This window comes from Dermacentor albipictus, unplaced genomic scaffold (assembly GCF_038994185.2).
Source record: "Dermacentor albipictus isolate Rhodes 1998 colony unplaced genomic scaffold, USDA_Dalb.pri_finalv2 scaffold_16, whole genome shotgun sequence".
NCBI classification, from domain to species: domain Eukaryota; kingdom Metazoa; phylum Arthropoda; class Arachnida; order Ixodida; family Ixodidae; genus Dermacentor; species Dermacentor albipictus.
Genome location: NW_027225570.1, coordinates 6,411,349 through 6,436,040, shown reverse-complemented (window position 1 = coordinate 6,436,040; position 24,692 = coordinate 6,411,349). Strand labels below are relative to the sequence as shown.

General features: G+C 49.7%; 1 protein-coding gene across 2 annotated transcripts in view; it reads left to right on the top strand.

Moving 5' to 3' along the window:
• The window catches only part of LOC139051920 (mucin-19-like), a 132,859-nt gene that overhangs the window by 28,556 nt on the left and 79,611 nt on the right, over positions 1 to 24,692 (top strand). For both annotated transcript variants that reach the window (XM_070528949.1, XM_070528948.1), the window contains exon 6: positions 20,563 to 20,682. In XM_070528949.1, the coding sequence (XP_070385050.1) occupies positions 20,563 to 20,682 (120 nt within the window). The remainder of the gene's footprint in view (positions 1 to 20,562; positions 20,683 to 24,692) is intronic.

The window sequence follows — 24,692 nt, the reverse complement described above, 5'->3', positions numbered from 1 at the left end:
TACCTTATGACATGTTCTTTCTTCTTGGCCTTCACAGTATCTGGAGAAACCGCATGGCTGTAAGGAATTGTGATATAAATGTGAGAACAGTAAACTCATATTTTGCTGAAAATATCAGTAAACTACGGGAAGTGCTTCAGAAGTTAGCGTATGACGATGATCTGTTGTCATTGATGGATGCCCTTGCCAAAATGAAAGTTTTGTAATCTCAACCGCAAGCTCCAAGCGCAGCGGTGGGAAAGTGAAAATTGTCAGGTGGTGGGAGCAGTGTGTATTGATGTTTTGTTGATTGCCTGGAAATAAAGAAAAAAATCGAATTCATGGCTGAGCGGTAGCGTCTGCGTCTCACACTCCGGAGACCCTGGTTCGATTCCCACACAACCATCTTGCAAGCTGTTTTTATTTATGAATTGCCTTCCGGGATTTTTCGCTCATGGCCGACGACACCGGCTTCTGTGCGACACGAGGTCCTTAACGCTATCGCGTTAGAAGCGAGCAGGCATCGTACAGACACTTGTAGCATTCCTCTCAAAGGCGCAACACTTTCTCACGATATAAAGTATTTATTTCCATAAATACTTGATGAGTATTTTTATATAAGTATATTCACGGTTGTTATTAATGTTGAGAAAATAATTATTCTATGGCGCTTAATCAGGAACAGAACTGCAAAAGAATTAACACCCTGGTCTGCCCTGGTGGGAAACCGTGCTTCAATCTCAAAGACATGCAAAGCTTATGTAATGTGTGTGCTTTACGTAAGATACTACCAAAAGAAAATTAGATTTTATGCCATAATATTTTAGTGTAACTTCGTTTGCTGCACCGCAAGCAAACGCCGCTACTCTAAATATCGAAGTCCATCCGAAGCCGGTACTTGCCATCATTCCCATGTAGGTTGAGGCAACGCTCAGGAGAGGCCCGTAGACAGTAGCGCCACATTTCCCACTAGGGTATTTATTTAGAAACTCTATGCGCCCAGACCACACTATATGTGGTGTACACAACATAGTCATTTTTGCAGGAAATATGGTGTACACAGTGGCGTAGCCAGAAATTTCGTTCGGGAGGGGCTTACGTTGCAGCTCGGCATCCTCCTTAAGAGGAAGCTTTAGCTCGGGTGCTCCTATCTAAATACACGTAGAACGGGAATTCGTTTTTCTCGGCAACCACTGCACCAAATTTGACGAAGTTTGTTGCATTTACAAGAAAAACTTGGAGGTGTGTGTGTGTGGGGGGGGGGGGGGTTCTAGCGACTGTTGGTTTCGAATTTATCATTTAGTTCGTCAATGTTTTATTAAAAATTGGCCAAAATCTCAGATTTTCAGAAAGCGAAACTATCAAGTGTAAAACTCTAACTCAACTCTGTAACTCAATGAAAAATGATATCACAATTCTGTGAATCTCATCTAATAGCACAGATACAGCGGACAAAATTGATGCGTTACACAAGAATCCCAAAAAAGTTAGTATTATGGAAACACGGCTTTTGCAGAACCCTTGTACACAACGTAACCAATTCACGTAAGATACAAATTGACATACCAAATTTGTCCACTTTGACTGTTATAATAGATGCCGTTGACAGAACCGCTATATCTGTTCAGGATGCAGAGCTGTTAGTTTGTAAACGTCGTGCTCCTATTTCTTTCGAACTTTCAAATTTTTCTATATATTTTAAACAAAATTCAGGCCCTAAATCGAAATTCTGCTTCCAACAGACATTACAATTTAACTTTCTCTCTCAACTGCAACAAATTTATTTGAAAGCAATCCAGAGGTTATCTCAGAAAAGCGTTTCTGCGTTTTACATGTATTTGAATAGGCCGCGTCCGAGTGGGGCCCAAGCTAAAGATTCCTCTTAAACAATTTGTCGAGGGATCAAATACATGAATAATAATTGCATTGCCATTGCCAAAGACGCTGTAAACGAATTATTGTACGCTACGTACCGTAAAAACAAGTAAAATACATCATTCTTCATACAAATATACTCGTATGTGCCAAAAATTGTGTCCGAAATAACTGATATCAATGCTTCCATATTTTTGTCCATTTAATAAGTAAAGAAAATATCACACCAACTTTAGAACTGTATCAGTTCGAAACCAGCAAAGCAGTGCATGCCACTAATATGAAAAATGTAAAGAGTATGAAATGGACAAGATGAGGACAAATATGTTAATGAAACTTTGTCATTCAAAAACCGTGTTTACATTCATGTACGTATGCAACGGCCAGTACAAAATATCAGTGACGTTGGCATTTGTTTCAATGTATCACGCAGGAGCAGCTGTCACCTGTCGTGTATCGTGAGCAATTGCACCGAAATTATAGTCGCAACAGAGAGCACGTTTAAAAAGCAGGAGTTCTGTAAAATATACGAAGGCGAGTCAAATGAAAGTGAGCGAATGCGAAAATGCGACAAACGGGGTGCCTTATTTAAAAGAAATCTTCATAAGCATTTAGACATTTGTCCCATTGACTAAGGAGTCACGTGATTCCGGTGTCATAAAATTCCTTGGGTGGCTGCTTCAAAAAGTCTGGAACTTACTCTTTCACGTCACCGTTCGACACGAATGCGGCTTCCTTGAGCAGTCTTTTTTTTTCGGTTTCCACAAAATGTGGGTGTCGCAAGGCGACAGGTGTGGGCTGTGTGGCGGATGTTGCAGCGTTTCCCACTTGAACGTTGCCAGTTTTGTATTAAATACATCAGTGATTTGGGGACGGGCATTGTCGTGGAACAAGATGACTCCATTACTCAATTTTCCACGTCATTTGTTCTTGATTGCAACACGCAGCCGTTCCGGCGTTTCACAGTATCGGAAACAATTGATAGTCTCTCAAGACTTAGCAAATTCTATCCGTAATGGTCCCTGCCGATCGAAAAAAAAAGTCAACAGCACCTTTCCGGCGGAAATGATGGCCTTTGCTTTCTTTGGGCGTGGTGAATTCGAATTAATGTTTCCACTGCAAGCTTTGCCGTCGTGTTTCAGGCTCGTAGTAGTGGCACCATGGTTCGTCCCCGATCACAATCGCAGACGAGAAGTCGTCACCCTCATTGTGATACCGGATTAGATCAGTCAAGGCAGCGCCGAACGTCTCCGTCTTCTGGCGGTAGTTCAATATCTTGGGCATCCATTGTGCACACAAAAGCCGATGACAGAGATGTTCATGAATTATGGCGTGAACCGAATCGTGACTGATGTTCAGACGCTCCGCCAGTTCATCGATGCTTATCCTCCGCGCTTGTCTCATCACCGCATCAACTTTTGCAATTTTGTTAAGGGTGATTTCACAGTGGCTTTAGTCCCCTCTTGGATTGTCTTTGCAACTTTCACGTCCTCCTTTGAACCATTTGCTCCAGCGCTTCATAGTGGCCAATGAAATGCCATGTTCAACGTACACGGCAGCCATACGGCGACTAACTTCTTTTTACGAAACACCTTCAGCAGTCAAAAACTTCATGGCACCCCGCTGTTTAACTTTTGGAGTTTCCAATATGTCACGCAACCATGTTCAACCGAATGTATGAGAGCATTACAGAACCTTTATCCTTACACCTACGTGTCACTTTTGTAAATAAGACATCCCTCTCTTGTACACACATGCCTCGCAGATAATAAACCGAACCATTATTGCGCGGTGTGGGTAGGTTCACTTTCATTTGACTAGCCCTCGTACATTAGAAATGGGAAGATACAATGGGATATGCAAATGCGAAGATAGAGCTTGATAAAGGGGAAAATAGTGTCACTGGAAACAAAGTTCACTGCACGTATACACAATATCTCCCCACAAGATATTTAAATATACGTATAAGTCTGCAATAAATGTACGGATCTAAGAAAAAGGCATGGTGTATAATGCGTCAAACGAATCAAATAAGCGCTTTAATCAGCGCTTGTCTGTGGTATTTGTTTTCTTGTGTCCTCGTCTTTTTCGCGCTGTTACACCTCAGTTCTAAGTATGAACCAACTAGCCCTCATCAAGATCTTACTAATGCAAATAAACATGTTCCGCAATCACAGATTCACATAATCCTAGATACCGCCCCCATCCCATCCACTCCCCCGGATGTATCACGCGCGACGGAAGATGACTAGCTTGCTCTCCGCTTTTCTCCTTTGCGCACACAAAACTGAGTCACCATCGTCGGCTCACCCATTCCAGCCCCCCCCCCCCCTACCCGTACGCTTTCAATCGCACATACGGCATGCGGTGGTCGGTAAAGATGTTAGCGCGCTTGGACTTTATACGAAACATGAGGGCGACGGTGACGGCAGGAATGCGCTTGGAGTGTCCATGTAATTGCTATCGCAATAATATAATAAGAGTATCCGGCAACTGAAGCGTCTCGTGGCCCATTACTTTCCGCATTGGAAGAAGTAACGAAATCGAACTTTCACCATGCAACAATTCGCTGCGCCGCAAAAATGTATTTTTTTTTCTTTTGAGGGGCGGGGGCACCGAAATTGAAAACACCAAGGAAAATATGTTGGCCACAATTGAATGCCTGCTTTGCGCACCTAATGTGGCTACCAAAGGAACATAAAAAAAAAGCGTGAGACGCTTGGTCCACAGAGAACGACACGCATACTGCTCGGTATCCTACACCGGCGAGCCAAGACTTTCTGGAGAGGTTGCCCTCAAGCTAACGCGGTGCAATCCGTTGAGTCCCCACAGTGATGGCGGCGAGCGATCATTGTTGCCTTTTTTCGTCTGCTAGCCAGAAAGCGTCTAAAACTCTGCCAGGCGAAAGTCCACTCGGCCAGAGCAAATCGAACACGCACCGAAGTGCTCCGCGTGGGGGTCAGGGCAACACGAGAACAACGTATCCGCTCTGGCTGCCTTTCGCAGCCCGCGGGTAGGGTAGCAATGACCAAAAAAATTGAAGACGCTCAATGTGCCTTAGCGAATAAAGGTCAAAGTGGGAAAAATAAATAAGAACGTAGTTACCTTGGCTGGCTTTAGTGTCTTAACATGGATGCTTTGGCGTAGATGAAAAAAAAAATTGATATTTTGTTTTGTGTGTGACATGACTGCACAAATGAACCACCACAACGCTTCGTCTCATTAGACCTCGCTGCGTCCTTTGTCAACTTGTCTAATAGTGTGTTGATTTGGCTTGTCCCGTTGTATGTTCCAATGCAAGACTTTAGAAAAGTCAATGCACCTTTGGCGTCAAATGTTTATAACAGCATTGGACCCACAAAGTTCCGCAAATGAAACTCTAAAACACTACTTGGGAAATGTCAATGCACTTTTCACGTCAAACGTTTATGAGATTTATACCCATAAAGTTTCGAAATTGATATCCATGCGCTCCGTAGATTCCACGGCCTCCACGAGATGCCGCGGTGAGCCCGTTTGTCATCAAAACGCCATTGAAACTTTGTGCTCGGATGGGGCTGCTTGCGTTATGTAACTCCCGGTACATGGGCGTTGCCACGAAAGCAAGCCCGAGTTTGCAATTTTCGCCGTGAAATGTCCTTTCGAGCACCAAAAAGACATTCTAGACGAAACCCCGAATGATTTCTGGTGCCGGGGGTTGCTTTGGTCGGCGGTGCATTGACAGCACGAAAAAATTTCGGGGGGGGGGGGGGCTGAAGCCCCAAAAGACCCCCCCACGCCCTGGCTACGCCCCTGGGTGTACACCATGTTATGGGACGCACACAGCTGCGCACAACAGGAACGTTAGCGTTTGTGCGCACAACTCTGCCCTAACTCTGCTGCCGAGTCGATGGAGGCTAGCGTCCTCTTGGCATCGTCGTTTTTTTGCCCACATACCACACTGCGTGCCTCTCTTGTCCCTGGAGACGATTATTGTATAAAACTCTATGTGCTGAACCGCCCCGATTGCAGCTCCCGTAGACGCTAGCTTTAGAGTTCTCTCTAGTAATTATTGTATGAAACTCTATGCTGGAGACCTTTTAGCTCTCCCCTAGCGCACCGCACGTGCTGTGAAAGCACGGTGGCAGCGGCGGCGCCAACGGCGCGAACGCACATCCATTCTCCAATAAAACTGCTGTAGCTGTAATACACCCGCCGAACAGAGCTTAAATTTAGGACAAATTTGTTATTTTGTGGCGCAATGGACAAATACGGCCAAAGAGCGCCAGGATAGTGTTGATGAGTTGGCAATTTAGTTACGAATCATGACAGGCTCATGTGACGTGGCTATGAAGGGGCCTTAAAGCAGTCGCTGTAGAATGCGTCAAATGTACATATGTAACCAGATTATGCGCATGACTTACAAAGTGTACTAATAACACGAAAGATGTACAGCAAAAGGCTGCTATGACATGCTAAAATAATTCAGCGGTAAAAGTTTGTGAGAAGCACTACCGCCTTAACAGAGTCCTTTAAACCCAAGGGCCTCGAGGCACAGGCATACAAAACCATTGTCGCAGCAGCATCCTCCGGCGAGAGGATGCGCTACAAACTTTTTGGGTTAATAACATGTAATACAACATCATTCTAATAGTGGGTGTACGACGTTGTACACAGTGCTCCATGTCACGATCCACCCCAGGTCGTGAACAAGGGAGTGCTTGTGGCACCCTCCGATAGACGGACGCTCCGCAGCGTGGTGGGGCTGAACGATGACTGACCGGCAAGCAGCCGTGCTCGTCGGTTATTATTGTGGTGCGGTGACCAATGTTGCCTTCCGAGCTTTAGCAGGCCACCGAGTTTGAGCAGGCGAACCAAGATTATGCCCGAGGGGGCGTCACATACTTGCTACACCCCCTTACCCCCAGTTTGTTAAATGAAAAACAAACGTCAATGTTCACGCTCTGCCTCCACCCTAGCTGGGTCGACGGTGCCTGCTATCCAGGCGAGTAACGGTCTGGTGGCCTCCGCCGTCGAGTACACCACCTGGGCACCGGTGTTGGCGGGTCGGGTGTGGCAACACCGGGTGCTGCCTGAGCCAGCCTTGCTCCATCCGGAGCGTTCGTAGTGGTCGGCCTTGCGAGTGGTGCTGGGCTCGACACCGGTCCAACGGGTGCCGCACCACTGGCAACGGTTGCCGCCTCTGAGGTGGGTGGTGCTCTGCTGGGAGCGACTGGTGCTGCCGCTAGTCCTCCTGCGGGCTGGACCTCAGTGGCAGTCGAGGGTGCTGGCCAGGTCCCGAGGCGTGGCCTGACATGGTCGGCGTGTCTGTGCCACATGCCCCGTCTGGCATGCACACGAGCAGCGATGAGGCGCTGGCAGGAGACACCACCTGTCCGGCAGACCAGGGTGGGCCAGGACGGAAGTTCCTGGCAAAAACTCGAACTCCCGACTCTGGCAAAGGTCCGGGACGGCGCCCTTGGTCAGCAGCCAGCTTCTGCTTCAGCTTCTGCGTCTCTGATTGGGCCTCGCGCAGCTTGCGCTTGCTGCGGGAGACCTCGCTCTTGAGCTGCCTGTTGTGGCTCTGCAGGTCCTCCAAGCGCAGGGAGGCTGCTCCGCCCCCACCACCAGAGCCCCCAAAATCCACATGTAGGCGGGACCAGGGTCTCTGTGGGAACGGCCACGGGGTGCTTTCCACAATACGCGAGGCTCGCTGATGCTCCTGGCAGATTTGGCAGCTCTGCACCATATGGAGGCTGGCTTCTGGGTACTCTGGCAGACAAATGCCCAGTACATGAATCCAGTTTCGGCCCAGCAGCGTCGGCGACGACCCCTTTGTTAAGTAAAGGGGAAGGGTTGCCTCCCTGTCGCCAAAGCGAACGCTGACCTGTGCCTGACCCTGGACCTGGGAGAGCTGCCCGGAGGAGCTGTGCAGCATCACGCCCGAAGCCTCGACGGACACGCCGGCGAAAGTACGCTTGAAAAGCTTCCCGGCCATTACAGACGCGCTGGCCCCTGTGTCCAGCTCCATGGAAATGGGGTGCCCGCAGATTTCGACGGTCAGCATGTATGGCGGCACAGACGACGGTACAAAGCCTGTGTGCCACATGTCGAAAATCGGCGGGTCCTCAGCCACGAAGGTGGAGCCTGGCCGCGGAAGAACTTGAGCCTGCTGCCACACGCTTCCGCCGCATACGCTTGCGACGGCTACCCTGGCCGTGAGCTTGTCTGGTACCTGGGCTTGAATCAGGCTGCTGCTGCTGCTGTTGGCTGTTCGTCCTCCCCCTTCGGCATACACGTGCCAGGTGCCCAGTTTTCCCGCACGTAAAGCATTGTGCTCGAGAAAACTGGCACTGTGAGGGGGGTGCGCACCACCACAGCGACCGCAGGTCCTTTGACTGCCCTTTGTCGCGAACTTGTTGACCGCCGCTTCCTCCGACGGTGAGCCAGTCGCACGGGCAATCTCGCCGGCGCCCTTGGCGGCAGCTTTCATTGCCAGCGCTGCCTTCACGGCGTCGTCCAGCGAGGGGTCGGGAAGCTCCAAGAGTCGCGTCTGCATTGTGGGGTTGTTGATTCCGCAGACGAAACGGTCCCGCAGCAGCGAGTCCAGCTGGTCTCCGAAGGCGCAGGCACTCGCTAACCCTCGTAGCGGAGCAACGAATTGCCCGAGGGTCTCTCCTTCCCGGTGGCTCCGGTTGTTAAAGCGGAAACGCTCCATTAATGTAGACGGTGCTGGGTTAAAATGTGAGCGCAGTATGGCAAGCAGCTCACCCAGCGTCTTAACGTGCGGCGTGGCTGGCTTGAGAAGGTCGAGCAAGAGGCTGAAGAAACGGGTCCCGCAGCTGGCCAGGAAAATGTCCCGCTGTTTGGCCTCGGGTGTGTCGCTTGCCCGGAAGAACACGTGGACTTACTCCTCGTAAATTTGCCAGGCGGACCCGTCTCCCTCGAATGGCTCGAGCCATCCGTACAGCGGCATGGCGACAGCAACGGGGGGCGGTGTTTCGGCGCTCGCGGCGGCGTGGAACGCTCCGTAGGTACTCGTCGCCAGCCTCGTCAGTGTCACGAGGATCCCATCCTCGTCGCCAGTGTCACGATCCACCCCGGGTGGTGAACAAATTAAGGGAGTGCTTGTGGCACCCTCCGATAGACGGACGCGCCGCAGCGTCGTGGTGCTGAACGATGACTGACCGGCGAGCAGCCGTGCTCGTCGGTGTTTATTGTGGTGCGGTGACCAATGTTGCCTGTCGAGCTTTAGCAGGCCACCGAGTTAGGCGGGCGAACCAAGATTATGCCCAAGGGAGAGTCACACACTTGCTACACTCCACCACTTGTCAAATGAATCATGTGAATTCACTGGTTACTGCAGTATTTGTTGCACTGATCTGAGTATTGTCATGCTATTTTGTTTGCCTTCCTCGCTCTGTATTCTGATGTGTTTTATGCGAAGCATACTAGCCGCACAACCACGCTCTTCCTTGCTGCGCCGCGCGCGGCCGCGTAGCTACCATATGACATCATAACACCTGCAAAGCGGTCGCATAAGCTTCGCGTTCAAGAGTGGAACGCGACAGCTTTCCCGTCGACCCGCCAAGGGGTGTAAGACAATGGGCTACGGCGCAGCAACTACGCGCCCCGCATCGGATGCGGTGAGCGTCGAGCAACGCAGCGTTCGGCGCGACAACGAAATGTGCGCCTGAGCAAGCGACGCACGCCTGAGCCTTAGAAACAGCTCGTTTCTAAGGCAACAACGCGTTCACTAGAGGCGCTTTTGTACCGCTTTGAAGCATCGAACTCGTGGCTCAGTGGCAGATCCGCCTTACTGGTTGGGTATTCTTGATGGATTAGTGAATTTCAAGAAATTTTAGCTTGTCACGTTGGTCCAAGTAGGCCAACATGTTTTTATGTATGTATGTCATTTTGTGAATAAAGAAAAAAAAACTCGTGGCTCAGTGGTAACGTCTCCGTCTCACACTCCGGAGACCCTGGTTCGATTCCCACCCAGCCCATCTTCCAAGTTATTTTTCATTCATGAAGTGCCTGCTGAAATTTATCGGTCACGGCCTACGCCGCAGACGCCGACACAGACGCCGACGACACCGGCTTTTCTGCGACACGAGCTCCTTAACGCTGTCGCGTTAAAATAAAGGCTAGTATGCTTCGCATCCTGGGCTTAACCTTAGCAAAGCCACAGCCATTTTTTTATATGTAACTTGGGTTCTGTGTCTCTCTTTATTTTGCCACTACTTATTTCTACGTTCCGTAATATTTAATGTGCGCGCATGCCTGTGTGTATATCTGCCGGTTCCGCTGCCTGTCGGGCTCTGCCACTCAAGCCCAGTGAGGCTTTGGCTGGCCGGATGTTTGTACATTTTTAGTACTTGGCGCAATAAAGTATTATTATTATTATTATTATTATTATTATTATTATTATTATAATTCAAGGAATATGGAAATTCTTTAGCGTCAAAACAGTCAGCCAGAACCGTGTAGCCGACGTGGCGTCGGCGATTCCTTCGCCGGCTCTCGTGCGCGTCAGACGCTGGGATCATGTGCTCTCTGCGAGCGGTGTCAGCGGCCGCAGCCCGTTCTACAGTTTCTCCTGAGCACTACAAGATTACTCTGCCCCAACTGCCAACCTGAAATTATTCCCTCAACACTGTTTTTCTGCATTGTGATGTGTCTGCCAGGCAATACCGAATCAAAGATTTTGAAGAAGGAATTGAGCGCCTACCAGTAGTCAACGATGTAGCGTCGATAGGTGCCTACCAGATTAATCACGTCTGGGCGCTAACCACATGTTCAATGGCCGCAAAGCAAGTGCTCGTAGAAGCAAACGAACTGTGCATCAAAGGTAAAAGATGTCATCGATCCGAACGACAGTCAGGTGAGGGTCAAACTTCATTAGCTTCCTTAGCATATCAGTGACGATGCCGTACGCAAAGCATTGGAACCATATGGAAAAATTGAAGAAATGAGTAGGGAAACATGGCTGACCAGGAAATTCAATGGTGCCCATACCTCACCTAGGTCGGCGATTTTGAGACTGAAACGCGGATTTACTGTGGGATCGCTCCCGCATCAGATTCATATTCAGGGCAGCAACACTGGATGACCAATCTAGTGTTTGAGATGCAAGAGATCGGGCCATATAAGAAAGGAATGTCGTATCCCACGGTGTTCTGCATGCCGCAAGTTTGGCCATGAAGCCGACGACTGCAAGAAAACTTACGCTACCATGACACGGGAGAATGGCGAGAACGACAACCCAGATGCGCTCATGGACAAGGATGAAGCTGTAGAAACACTGCAGCCTCGTAACCATAATATTTCCTCATGGGTGCCTGAACCTGAAACACCAGCCAAGCAACTGAGAATGCCGACTCTCCAGTGAAAGGCTGCGGCAGTTCTTCGCCAGCTGCCTCTGTAAAATCTGATAAAACTCGGAGGATCCGCAAGAAGCATGCAGTGTAGCGTTTCAAGCTACGTGCCCTTCAGTGTCAGTGGAGTCGGCGACGGCGTCTGAAGTGATCTACCCAGCAAAACTAGAACGCCCAGAGACGCCCATGGCGTCTGACGACGCGGTCTCCGCGATGGAAGCAGAGGCTGTGGTCCTAGGAGCAGAACGTCCCAAGACGTCAGCGGCTTTCGAAGACCCAAGCTTTCCGATGGTGTGGTGGTGGTACAAACTTTATTTAGTGGAGGCCAAAAAATGAAAAGAAAATTAAGATGCCGCCGTTCCTTGGGTGGCCTACAGGCTGCCGGTCGTGGCCACCAGATCATGCCTGGCCGCGACTTCCGCTGCCCAGATCGTTAGCCGTGGATGGACATCCTGCTCCGAGCTGGCCAAAGCAGCCTCCCACAGCTGCGGACTAGATACATGCCAAGAGGCAGGGGGAGAATGTTACGGACATGAATAGAGAATATGAGCATATTCTGTTCGTGGGTGTCTGCAGAGCGTGCATTCGGGTTAGAAGGCACCGGGGTGAATAACGGCAAGCCGGGCAGGAGAGTAAAGTGGGCCTGTAAATTGGGCCACGCGCTCTGTTGGAGCTTAGACAGGGATTTGTGAGGGCGATGGAGGGATAGGCGTGAGTTGCGGTAATGAAGGGTGATGTCATGGAAGGTGAGGATGGAGTCACGCGTGTCCTTCCCAGAGTGGAGGGGGGTAGCTTGGTCTGTCATCTCGCGAGCGATGGAATTTGCCACCTCGTTGCCAGGGTGCCCCGCGTGAGCCGGAAGCCAGAGGAGTTTGATACGACGAGAAGGCGGAGGGGAGTGCTCAAGGATGCTGAGCGCAGAGGAGGAGATGCGACCCTTCGCAAAACGTTTTGTTGGACTAGTTGGTGCATGTTACTGAATATATTATAGCGCCAAACACACGACACAAGAAGAGACACGGACGAGCGCTTACCCTTCCTAAAGTTGTGGACTGCAGCTTTGTTGTCGCTGAATATGAAACGGGCCGGGGCAGTGGCAATGGCGAGCGCAATAGCCACTTCCTCTGCGGCAGCGGAGGTGGAAGCAGGTGTAGTGGCAACGGTAAGGGGAGGAAGTGTATGGGAAGTGGTGGCAAGGGCGTAGGCGGGGTGGGAATTGTGCGGCACCGCATCGACATACGCAGCATTGGACTGTGTGCAATACAGGTGCCAGATGATGGAGGCGCGGGCAGAGTGGCGGGAGGCGTGATTCTCAGGGCGCATGTACCTAGGAACAGGGTTGACAGTTAGCACGAAGATACAGAGAGGGTAAGGGGTGGGTTACACAGGCAGGGGTCAAAGGGGTCAAGCGGGATGGAAAAGACAACGCTCTACCAAAAGGGGGTGCGAGAAAGGCGGTCGAGTTGTGCCGTGCGATGGTCTTCCACAAGCTCTGAAAGGGTATTGTGGACGCTTAAGTTACCTTAGCGTAAGTCCACTCGGAAGGCAGAGTGCTTTCATGCCACTGTTTGTTAAAGAGGTCAGTGATGGCCTTGACGGATGGGGTGCCAAGATTACGGAGGGCCTTGTTAGAGATTTGGCCGGCCCCCGGTGTGGAGGTGTTGCGGAGCTTCTGCAGCGCGGCACGAACCTCGCCGAGGGTAATATCTGAGTCGAGCGCAGAATTAAGGTTGCCGGTGTAGGAAGGGAGAGAGGAAGGGAGGTTGGTGCAGATATAGCGATCACGAAGAGCAAGAAGAAAGTCGGAATAAGAGAGTGGAGATGAGTGAAGGAGGAGCGTCACGTCCCTTCTGTGCGAGGCCTTGGAATGCGACGGGTCAAGGAGGACACGCAGGAGAGCCAACGTCTCATACACCAGCGCATGGCCCGTGGTTACCAGCCATGCGCTCGCAGGTCTGGCCCCACTGCTGCCTGGTGAGAGAGGAGCAGTGCTCCTCCATGTCCATTGCCAGGCGAGCAAGGCGGAGGCGCAGCGAGCGGTTGTGTTTCTGGAAAAGCCAGCGGCGGTGCAGGTAGTGATACGCCTCCCAGAGGTGCAGTAGGGGACTATGAGCCGTGTAGGAGTGAGGAGAAGTGGGGAAAGAGGAGGTGGCAGAGGAAATATCCTGAAGCAAGTTGGTGGTCCACTGAGAAAGGTCTGAGATGAAGGTGCAGGCCCGTTGCCGCGACTGGCAGAGGCGATCCCAATCCACCACCTGCACCAGGCGCTTGCGGGAGGAAGATAGGGTGGGAAAGGAGAAAGAGACGAAGAGGATATAGTGATCACTACCGAGTGAGACCCAAGCGCTCGTCAACACCGATCGGGGATATTTTTGCAGATGCCAATTAGTGCCCCGTTGTACGCTGGAGCCAATGCGGGTGGGTTCCGAGAAATCGTTAAAGACGGTCAACTCTTCCTTCTGCACGAAGGTCCATAGCGGCAGACCCTTCCTGCAATTCTTGGAGTAGCCCCAACTTACGTGATGAGCGTTGAAATCCCCAAGAATCAGGAGTGTGTTCCGGTTCGCGCGTGAGATGGCGTTGCGAAGAAGGAGGAGGAGAGGAGCTGCAGTTGTGCGAGGAGGGCTCTATACATTAAGGACAAAAAGGCTGGCATCTTGCCGCCTCCGAGGAAGGAGTTCCAAGAAGAGGTGAGTGCACTCCGGAACGTCGAGCGGATGCTCGATTGCCATGTGGGCGTGATGAACTAGCGTGGCAACGCTCGGAGGTGAAGGGGAAGCAGGGTGGAAAGCTGTGTAGTCACGTAGTTTCACTGGGGAGAAGGTTTCTTGAAAGGCGATGATAGCGGGAAGGTCGGAGGGAGGGATGCTCTGAAGGTGGAGCCGCAGTGTGTTCCGCTTTGCGCGGAAGCCGCGGCAGTTCCACTGCCAGAAATTAAGGCGCGGAGGGTGTCTGGCCATCTTGAGGCCGGGGTGCCCCTGCTGGTGCACGGTGTTTGGGAGATGAGGATGAGGGGAGGAAGGATGAGACATTAATGGTCATCTGGGCAACATCGGCCTCGAGGGAACTCTCGCGGGCCTCAATTTTGGCCACGCGGTTATTAATTTGAGCCATCCAGGCCTGTCCGTACGCAGTGCTGTAATGGCCGCCATGAGGCGTCGTTCATGTGCCTCGAGGAACGAGGCCGTGTGGCGGATGAGAGCCTCCATCTGCGGGGTGGGGGCACGTTCGGTAGAGGAGCGCCTCTTATGTGGAGGGCTGCGAGAGGGGGAGGCGGCACGGCAAGACGCGGCCGAAGAGGAGGCGGACATAGGGGCGGGAGGTGGTGGCGTTGGTGACGGGAGAGCAATGGGTTGTGAGGTTTGGTGAGGAGAAGAGGTGGGGAGGTGGGGGGGCGCGAGCAGCGCCTGCAGTTCCTGCAGCTGTCCTTTTAGTAAGGCAATCTGGTTGCTCTGGGCTGCGATTTGAGCTTTGAGCTTTTCTTTTTCGGGGTCGAGTGTGGCAGGCTGCGATCACCAGCTCACCTGGGAAGCAGTCGATGGGTGCCCCGGTAGCGATGGAAATGAGACGGAGCGGCGGTAATTGAAGCGGGGACGCCGGAGGCGTACCATTCCCTGGAGTCTGAGCCGGAGGACGGAAACAATAGGGCTACAAGGATGCCTGGGCTTTGTTCGGACGAGGATGAAGGCACGTCAGGGAACCTCGCAGATATGAGAAGCACGGTGCCAAAAGCGAAACCGAAAGCGGCCATGAAGAGGAACTGCGTAAACACGGCTCCTCGGATACAATCCGTGGAGAAACGTCACAAACGCTCCTTGTAGCCTGTGAAGTCACGCCTCAAAAGTATGCATCATTGGCCGGAGTAACGGCAGCTTTAGCGGTACGGCTTAGTTAAAGCTAGGAACCTTCAAGTGCGTGAGCTTGGTCGGAAGCAGGAGAAGGCAATGGTTTCTAAATCTACTACGGGAAAAAATGTTGACATTGCATTTAATCTGGACACAAAACATTCATCGAGTGCGCAGTTGGAATAGATGGACAACTTCGTTCGCAACCATTACGCGTGTAATTTTTCGCCTGCTTGTAGATGCAATGGAGCGACGCCAATTCTGGCAAAGAAACATTCAGTAGTACTAGTACACCAGGCCGCGACTTGATCCCGTGACCTCGTGCTTAGCGGCGCAACACCATAGCCATTAAGCCACCGCAGGGGGTTGAGCAAGCGTGCTCTCAACCTCACAGCTACCATTCACAGTGCAGAGTAAAGTTGGCGCTGCGGTCGCTTGTTAACGCATTATCGCCAGTTACATGTGTGACGTGCGCGAAATGTAGTGTGATGCCGCATACTTGTATTCGTGTAAGTGCGGCTAATAGAAAGGCAGCAAGCTTGCCTTCATTCAAAGCCGGTAGTCGCTGAATACAATTTATGCGCTCGAGTTTGCCTGAAGCTTAAGCGAAAGGGACATGTATACCATATTCATACAAACACAATGTAATTATCGTCAGCCGAAGTTTTTTAGGCCACAGAATTTTCGAAAAACGCCTGTGTCAGGTAATTCTAATCTTTAGTTGGGTTACTCCGAGACGAACAAGACATGCATGACAAATTGAAATTCATAATTCACGATTTCATGCAAATGTACTCATTATCATAATCATCATCATCATCAACCTGGTTACGCCCACTGCAGGGCAAAGGCCTCTCCCATACTTCTCCAACTACCTCGGTCATGTACTAATTGCGGCCATGTTCTCCCTGCAAACTTCTTAATCTCATCCACCCACCTAACTTTCTGCCGCCCACTGCTACGCTTCCCTTCCCTTGGAATACAGTCCGTAACGCTTAATGATCGTCGGTTAACTTCCCTCCTCATAACATGTCCTGCTCATGCTCATTTCTTTTTCTTGATTTCAACTAAGATGTCATTACCTCAGGTTTGTTCCCTCACCCAATCTCCTCTTTTCTTATCCCTTCACGTCACACCCATCATTCTTCTTTGCATAGCTCGTTACGTCGTCCTCAATTTAAGTAGAACCTTCTTCGTAAGCTTCCAGGTTTCTGCCCAGTACGTGAGTACTTGTAAGACACAGCTCTTATATACTGTTCTCTTGAGGGGTAATGGCAACCCGCTGTTCGTGATCTGAGAATGCCTGCCAAACGCACTCCAGCCCATTCTTATTCTTCTGATTATTTCAATCTCATAATCCGGAACCGCGGTCACTACCTGCCCTGGTAGATTCCCTTACCACTTCCAGAGTCTCGCTACCTATCGTGCACTGAAGTTCTCTTCCGAGACTGTTAAACATTAATTTAGTTTTCTGCAGAAAAATTTTTAGACCCACCCTTCTGCTTTGCCTCTCCAGGTCAGTGAGCATGCATTACAATTGGTCCCCTGAGTTACTAAGCAAGGCAATATCATAAGCGAATCGCAAGTTACTAAGGTATTCTCCATTAACTCTTATCTCCAATTCTTCCCAATCCAGGCCATTGAATACGCCTTGTAAACACGATTTGAATAGCATTGGAGCGATCCTATCTGCTAGCCTGACGCCTTTCTTTATTGGGATTTTTTTTTATGGAGGACTACGGTGGTTGTGGAGCCGCTATTGATATCTTTCAGTATTTTTACATACGGCTTGTCTGCACCCTGATTCCGTAATGCCTGCATGACTGCTGAGGTTTCGACTGAATCAAACGCTTTCACGTAATCAATGAAAGCTCTATATAAGCGTTTGTTATATTCCGCACATTTCTCTATCACTTGATTGATAGCGTGAATATGGTCTATTGTTGAGCAGCCTTTACGGAATCCTGCCTGGTCCTTTGGTTGACAGAAGTCTGATGTGTTCCTGATTCTATTTGCGATTACCTTAGTAAATACTTTGTATGCAACGGACAGTGCGCTGATCGGTATATCATTTTTCAAGTCTTTGGCGTCCCCTTTCCTATGGTTTAGGATTATGTTAGCGTTCTTCCGAGATTCCGGTACGCTCGAGGTCATGAGGTATTGCGTATACAGGGTGGCCAGTTTCTCTAGAACAATCTGCCCACCATCCTTCAACAAATCTGCGGTTACAGATCTGCGGTTACCCCGTTCGCATAGCTCCCAAGGCGTTCTTTATTTCTTCCGGCGTTGATTGTGGGATTTCAAATTCCTCTAGACTATTCTCTCTCACATTATCTTCGTGGGTGCCACTGGTACTGTATAAATCTCTACAGAACTCCTCAGCCACTTGAACTACGTTGGGTGTAAGGAGGCGACAGTGACGTGCTACATGTCCTGCACGGCCACAATAAAAACAACTCGGGCGATTGTCTTCCGTGCGCCAATGATCTTGAGGTCGTGCATACTGCACCAGTGGCCGGACTGGAGCGGATACGGGCGGGCGCAAAGGCGGGCGAAGGGGACCGTAGGTTTGGTGTGCAGGCCTCGAAGCGACTTCGGCGTACGTCAGGGGAGCGGCAACCGGAGCCTGATAGAGAGAAGGTGGAATGTGGTCGGCTACCTGCTCCTTGATGACATATCGGGGTGCGGGCGCCAACGGAGAATTTGACTGGCCATGTGTAAGGAGAATCAGAGAAAGCTGACGAGCCGCCTCTTCACGGACGAACTCCTTCATCTGTAGCAGTAGCGACGTGTTATCCGGGGAAACAGCCAAGCTCGACATTGAAGTCGCCTGAGGAGGAGATTGGTGGGTGGCTATGCGTTGTTTGCGGAGTTCGTCGAAGCTTTGGCAGAGACTGTCGCCGGATTTTTCGTCAACAGCATCTGGAAGGCGTCGTCTTCAATGCCTTTTAAAACATGGCGGATCTTCTCGGTATCAGCCATTGTGACGTCAATGCGGTTGCAGAGGTCGACAACATCTTCTATATAACTTGTAAATGTCTCCCCGCACTGTTGCGCACGACTGCGCAAACGTTGCTCGGCGCGAAGCTTGCGAACGGCGGGGCGCCCGAATACCTCCGTCACGTTAGTTTTGAAGGCTGTCCACGTCGTGAGATCACGCTCATGGTTGCGGTGCCACACGCTGGCTACACCGCTCAAGTAAAAGGATACGTAATTCAGTTTTTCGGTGTCGTTCCAGTGGTTGTGGATGCTCACCCGGTCAGCGAGCCAGTCTTCTACATCATGGTCTTCGGTACCGCTGAAGGTGGGTGGATCGCGTTGACGCAACGGGCCGGGGCAGACCACGGTAGTCACCGGGGCAGCGGGTTGTGGTTGCGGCGGTCCTTCTTCCGGCATAATGAAGACAGGCTGCGGTGTCCGGTCGCAAAGTAGTTCCAGAATTCCGGCTGTACCCCGCAGCTCCACCAATTGTAAAGGGGGTTTATTCGGGTCGTAGAGAAGCAGCGACCAACGCGGCAACAGCAGGTAGGGCGCAGCCAGCGAACGAACCGGGTACGAACTACGCGATGGCAACGGGGATTTTCAGCGTATCTCTATCACCTTATTGATAGTGTGAATATGGTCTATTGTTGAGTAGCCTTTACGGAATCCTGCCTGGTCCTTTGGGTGACAGAAGTCTAAGTTGTTCCTGATTTTATTTGCGATTACCTTAGTAAATACTTTGTAGGCAACGGACAGTAAGCTGATAGGTCTATAGTTTTGCAAGTATTTGGCGTCCCCTTTCTTATGGATTAGGATAACGTTAGCGTTCTTCCAAGATTCCGCTACGCTCGAGGTCATGAGGCATTTCGTATTCGTCATGTAGGTATTCGTATTCGTCATGTATTCGTCATTTCGTAGGTCATGAGGCATTTCGGCCAGTTTCTCTAGAACAATCTGCCCACCATCCTTCAACAAATCTGCGATTACCTGATCCTCCTCAGCTGCTTTCCCCGTTTGCATAGCTCCCAAGGCGTTCTTTATTTCTTACGGCGTTACTTGGGTGATTTGAAATTCCTCTAGACTCTTCTCTCTCACATTATCTTCGTGGGTGCCACTGGTGCTGTATAAATCTCTACAGAACTCCTCAGCTACTTGAACTATCTCATCCATATTAGTAATGATATGGCCGGCTTTGTCTCTTAACGCATACATCTGATTCTTGCGAATTGCTAGTTTCTTCTTCACTGCTTTTACGCTTCCTCCGTTCCTGAGAGCATGTTCAATTCTATGCATATCAAACTTGCTTATGTCAGCTGTCTTACGCTTGATGATTAACCTGGAAACTTCTGCCAGTTCTATTCTAGCTGTAGGGTTACAGACTTTCATACATTCGCGTTTTTTGAGAAGATCTTTCGGCTCCTGCGATAGCGTACTGGTATCCTGTCTAACGGAGTTACCACCGACTTGTATTGCACACTCCTTAATGATGCCCATAAGATTGTCGTTCATTGCTTCAAGACTAATGTCCTCTTCCTGAGTTAAAGCCGAATACCTGTTCTGTAGCTTGATCCGGAATTCCTCTATTTTCCTTCTTACCGCTAACTCATTGATCGTCTTCTTATGTACCACTTTCTTGCGTTCCCGCCTTAAGTGAACTCATTATGATTTTATTTATTTACTTTCCCGCACACATTGCAGTGCTCGTCCTTGTCGTCCTCTCTCCGTCCATGATTTCTTTTTAAGCGCTGCCGTCTTTTCAAATTCCAGCCGGTGACTTCGCAATGCGTATCCACTTGGAACGAATTTCGAAGATACCAGTTTCGAAACATCCATTCCTAATGTGTGCGACGAACTACCTGCGCAGTTTTATAAACGACACTTTTATAAAAACGTGAGTGCAACAATATTGCATTTTTAGCTTGAATTTCATTGCGCATACCTCGAATTCCATGCGATCCTTAGAATTTGTTTCAAGTGAATATTTTTTGCAAGCTCGCCGGCTTGAATTCATCAATTGCGATATGTGCCGTAACTAATTAAATTAAATGTTAATAGTGACTTATGGGTAATAAGATCATTTTGGGTTTCAAGTTCTCGTGCGATGTCCACCACTTTCAGTAATGCAGCTCCGGGACTTCAATTACGCTGTCTAAAGGGACTGTAAAAGACTGTATATATTCGCCACTTGCTCGCGTGAGGCGGGCAGTATTCACTAATATCATAGCACCTGCATTTATTCTTAAGCTTTAGGATGAAAGGGCGAATTTCCAGGAGAAATTGGGTTTAGCCATGCCTTTAAGAAAGAAAGGAAACTTGGCTGTGCAAAAGCCCGAAATTATCGGGTATTTACCCAAGAACGAAGGAGTCTGGTTACGCACAGAGGGTAGCAATCGATCGCCCAAGTCAGCTACTGGTGCTGTTATTTTTCCGGCGTGATTTGTTGCGAAAGAAGCTCTGCTAAGAGCTTAGGCGATGTTGATAAACACACGTAGTGAGTCGGGGTTCTTTTTTTTTCTCTTTTTCAGAATATACGCCCCTTCGGAGCCAGCCGTAGCAACTGAACACAAGATGCGCTTCAAGAAAAATCACTTGGAAGGCACGTCAACTGCGCGAAGAGCCAGCACTGTCGAACTTGGGAACTTGCTGTGAGCTACGCCGAATTAACGTTTAATACTATTAGGTATTGCTCCTGCATCAGTTATATCAAGCTAAAGGCACCGGGCACCATGCATATATTCATACAGGAAGAAAGCAACCCTCATGGGCGGAATTATGAGAATTTCAGGAAAGTACCAAAATCAGTCGATCATGCGTAAGCAGGAATACTATGTCAGGAAGGAAGACCACGACGAGACAACAAAAGGAGATTTTCTTTTTTTATATGTAAGACATTGCATGACGTGACGCTTGAGAATATAGCAACGAAAAGGAGACGCCGTTTCATAGATACCGTGTCTTAATATATGCCATACAATAAAGTGAAGCTCTAGCCAGCAAGGATGCTACATCGGGTTTAAGTGAAATTATTATACCATGAGGTACAAAATCTCGTTAGATAGCCAGCTACGTAAGGGTCGCGGAGTAAGGCAATTTGGCTCCAGAAAACAAAGGTCACGCAAGGCGTCCCGTACCGTGTCATTCGAGATTGCTGTGCGCGCCCTGAAGACCTCGGAGGCCATAGAAGTAGTCAGAGGGCCGGTGATGGTACAGCTCCCCTACTTTTATCGCAAAGCACTGTCCGAGAGCGCTGCTGTAGTTTTGACCGTCCAATACGGTCAGCGTTACAACGCGCATAAGAGGGGCAGGCAAGACAAAACACTGAATTATCAACGACACATGTTGATACTTCGGCGGCGTGCTTCTCTGGTCTTTCCTGTGTGCCTCGCACGTAGGTCAGCCGTGAAATTGGCCGAGCCAAATAGCGTAGCTGAGTGCCCAGGCGAGCATGCAGTCCTCCGCTGACGTTGAACACGCAACGAAACCTTAGTTAATTGCTGAATGTGTGCTGAGCATAGCCCTTATCGTCGTGTTGCGGACACGACGCCCATGAAAGTTTCTACCACCAAGATCACAAACAGTGGTGGCTCAATGGCCATGGCAATCCTTTGCTAAGCATGAGGTGGTGGAATCGAATCCCGGCCACGGCGGCCACATCTTTATGGGAGTGTGAACGTCAGTGAACCCCAGCTGTTCCCCATTCCCCCACTGCGGCATGCCTCACAGTCAAATAGTTGTTTTGGAGTGAACGTGGTTTGGAGTTGGAGTTTATTTCACCACAGTGATTCAATGTTTACATATTCATACATGAGGCAAAGATACAATGTGTGGTGTGGAATGCGGGAAAAAAGCTGCGACATAAACGCAGCTTGACTAGCCCCACACCCCAGCAATACAAGGCAGAAAAGTAACAGCATTCGTAGTCATGGAAACAAGTAAATAGGCACATAAATACATAGTGAAATTGGTATAATAAGAAAATATAGTTACACAAAAACGAAAAACGCATAAAAATTTGTATTCCTCGAGAAGACAAAAAAATGGCGGCATACATGGTTGTTTACGTTGCCATGGCAACAGCAACAGCAGCCGCGCGGCACCACCTCTCCCAAACGTTTTCTTTCCTTTTTGTTTTTATTAAACCGACCCGCTCCACTCCCTTTCCCCCATGCCGCGCGCGCCGCTCACTTTTTTTGTGTGTTTTTACCCGTAAGCGGCACGTTTTTTGTTGTTTTTTATAGCGCGCTTGTTGCGGCGCGCCACGCACCAGCTCGCAAGCAATGCGCGCGCCACGCCGCGCATTGGCATTGCTTGCGAGCTGGCGCGTGGTGCGCCGTGGGCTATGCGTTGGCACACACGCAGTCTTGCCCATACTTACATTATAGCAGCATGTGTCGGGACATAAAAAAAATTCCACTTCCAATACAACAGATGTTTAGTCTTGCTTTATTGACTTCGTTTCCGAAAGAGATTTTTCTTGCAACGTGGTGTGATACACGCTCAAAAAATGAGCAAAAGTGAAAGGTGCATGACATATACAAGAGTACTAAAGACAAAAGTTCACAGATGGTGAAATAAAAGAAAGCGCTAGAAAACGCGAAGGCCTTTTCATGTACTCCCATAAAAAAACAAGATTTTTATATGACGTCCTCAAGACGTAAATGTAGACGAGCTCCTGATATGTGCACTAAGATATTGCACAAAATTGGACGACGTGTATGACATAGTCATGACAACTATAAAAAGGGAAAAGTCACTGGTAATGGCAAAAACAATGACACGCAAAATACCTGAAAGATAGAATAAAATGCTAACATTGTTTGATTGAGAGCCATACTAAAAGAAAGCTTACTTCTAAATCTGCATGAAAGTGTATGAAATACGTGACATGTTCATTACTGCTGAACAAATTGAAAAAAACATGGCAGAAAAAAATAACATTGTACTAAAAACTGAAACACACATTATCACATTATTTTGCACTTGGCCACAACTTGAGTAACGGTGGCAAGGGGAACAGAAGATAGTCGGCTTTTGCAGCAGCACATAGAAAACATTCGCAGAAAGGCTTATTCCTCAATCAAAGACCAAGTAAAACAAGCCAACACGACTTTGCTTTCTACCCGAATGCAACGCTTAGCAATAAAATTACGTCACTTAAGGCACTAAGTCGTACCTACTGGGCTCTCCTTTGTATAAGAAACACGAACTGCAAAAATCTGCATGTAGGACACTTGCAATGCTCATGCTTTCCAGAAGAAAAAAAAAGCGTATCATGCCTACACATGAAGGTTGTTCGCGCGGTTTTCCCATCGGGGGCTACTGAGATAGTACACAAACACTAACAGTAATTTTTCAGCGGTTAGTAGGCTTGTAGAACGTGATACACAGAAAAAGCACTGAGGGCGGTATGGAAAGCCGGGCAAGTTACTGAAGGTGCAGAGTGAGACTTGGCACAGAAAAACACAAGTCACAGACCAGGTGACAATGAGGAGGAACATCTATTTGTCAGCTTTCTCTACCGGGAAGAGGCAAGTATAGCACAATCAAGGCGCAACGACGTCCGGAGCCTCATGGAGCACACAAATGGACACGGCTGTGTTCGTATACATGCGCCTTCTGATGTCCTTGGGTCTGAGCGCTCACCTGTTGTCTTTAGGCACCCGGAACAACCTTGCAGAACTTGTTTTTGAGGTATTTGTGCACCACTGCACGATGCACGAGTGGTACGAGTCGTGAAACGGGTGAAACATCGCGGAGCACAAGCACGCAGCTACCGAGGTCCACAGAACTGATGAAACTAGCCACGTCGGTCAACGCACAGCAGCGCACGCATGTCGATGGCAGTAGATAACAAAAAAATTGGAGGACGCTTAAGCTTCGCCTTCAAGAGTGGGACGCGACAGCGTTCCCGTCGACCCGCCAAGGGGTATAAGACAATGTGCTACGGCACAGCGATCACTTACGATGCGCCCCGCATCGGACTTAGCGCCCACCTATCACGCGGTGAGCGTCGAGCAACGCAGCGTTCGGCGCGGCAACGAAACGTGCGCCTGAGCGAACGGAACGAACCAAAGAACTCGGTGTCTCGGAGGGGAAACGATCTACGCCAGCCAAACGTCGCGATCGGCACGGGCAGAGAGATAGATAGTAATCTAAAGAAAGGACCGGGAGCACGGCGAAGCGTCGTCAGGGGAGAGGGAGTCCCGCGACGCGCCTGGCAGCGGTCCCAATGCGCGCGCGGTGCGCCTCCTGTCGGGGCAGCGCCGTACATTGAGAGGAGGGGGTCTTCTGTGTTTGCCGCAAGATGGCTCTGCGTGTGCGGAAAGCGCAGAAGAAATGCAGCGGAAACGCACTTCGCAACTCGTGTAATTGTGACTTCTGTACGTTACATGTTCATAATTACCGATATACACCGCAGTATAACTTTCCACGGCTCGTTTCGAAGGCAACACCGCATTCACTAGAGGCGCGTTTGCACCGCTTGGAAGCATCGAACTCGTGGCCGAGTGGTAGCGTCTCCGTCTCACACTCCGGAGACCCTGGTTCGATTCCCACCGGGCCAATCTTGGAAGTTGCTTTTTATTTATGAAGCGCCTGCCGTGATTTATCGCTCACGGTCAACGCCGCAAACGCCGACACCGACGCCGACGACACC